The 946-nt window shown below is 46.5% G+C and overlaps 1 protein-coding gene across 1 annotated transcript in view; it reads left to right on the top strand.

Annotated features, from left to right (window-relative positions):
- Positions 1-946, top strand: part of LOC109482250 (clavaminate synthase-like protein At3g21360) — a 6,170-nt gene that overhangs the window by 1,132 nt on the left and 4,092 nt on the right. Inside the window, exon 2 of the mRNA XM_019784942.1 lies at positions 4-76. Within this exon, the coding sequence (XP_019640501.1) occupies positions 4-76 (73 nt within the window). The remainder of the gene's footprint in view (positions 1-3; positions 77-946) is intronic.

Below are 946 nucleotides of genomic sequence, written 5' to 3'. Positions count from 1 at the left end.
CAGGAGAGTCGTGAACGAGGGGTCGGGCGGCGCTGTTTCGTGGTCTGCCTCTTCACACAGCAAAGGACTTTTCAAGGTAAATTGGCAACGTGACGTGCTTTGATATAAAACGTCAAGCCGTGGCTATGTGTACATGGTGTCTGTTTGGGGCTTTAGGGGCTTCAAATTTAAACATCGGTCATCAAATCTAACTTAGTGAATGTCGAAAAGGACGAAAATGAAAAACAACACGGAATGCCAGGTAATCAGAGCGCCCGGCATCGTTTACTAGGCCTCAAGATAACACTAGTACTGCCACCGACCCACGGTTTACGCTCAGTGTCTGCATACTGTGCCATACATTGCTCCGTGAAGCGTGGCCAACCATTTGCCAGACATCCCAGGAATACAAAATAACATTGTATAGTCTACATCTTTAATTTGTCTGAATATTAACTCGTTACTTAGGGGGTCACTCTCAAGACTAAATACTTGAACTACCAATATTAGTCCATTTTTAACTGTTATCGTTGTGTTTTCGAACACCCATTTGCTGTATCCTTATTACCTCCATGAAATGGAAGGTATTGTTTTTGGCGCGTCTGTGTGCGTGTGTGTGTGCGTGTGTGTGTGTGTGTATGTGTGTTTGTGTTTCCGCATTTTTGTACCTTCATAAGTCCATAACGCCTTCATGGATTGTGGTGATATTTGGTATGCTGGTAGGTCTTAGGAGGGCGAAGGTCAAGGTCAAATATGGGCCTCCTGGTGGATGGCCTTGGTACTGCAGCAGCACTTCCGGTTTAAGGTTGAGTCAGGGCATGGCTGAGAGGAATCTCCTTTATACTTGCGAGGCAGGGTAACAGATGTGGCTATGCCCAGCGAGGCAGCGCGCTCCCTCAGGGGAATAGGTGACCTATTTCAGGGCAAATGTGGCAGTGCCACTGTATGGCTGTGTGTTTGAAAACAA

This window comes from Branchiostoma belcheri, unplaced genomic scaffold (assembly GCF_001625305.1).
Source record: "Branchiostoma belcheri isolate BF01 breed outbred unplaced genomic scaffold, Haploidv18h27 scaffold6, whole genome shotgun sequence".
In the NCBI taxonomy this organism is placed as follows: domain Eukaryota; kingdom Metazoa; phylum Chordata; class Leptocardii; order Amphioxiformes; family Branchiostomatidae; genus Branchiostoma; species Branchiostoma belcheri.
The sequence above is the reverse complement of the archived record's forward strand: the minus strand, read 5'-3'. Positions and strand labels throughout refer to the sequence as shown.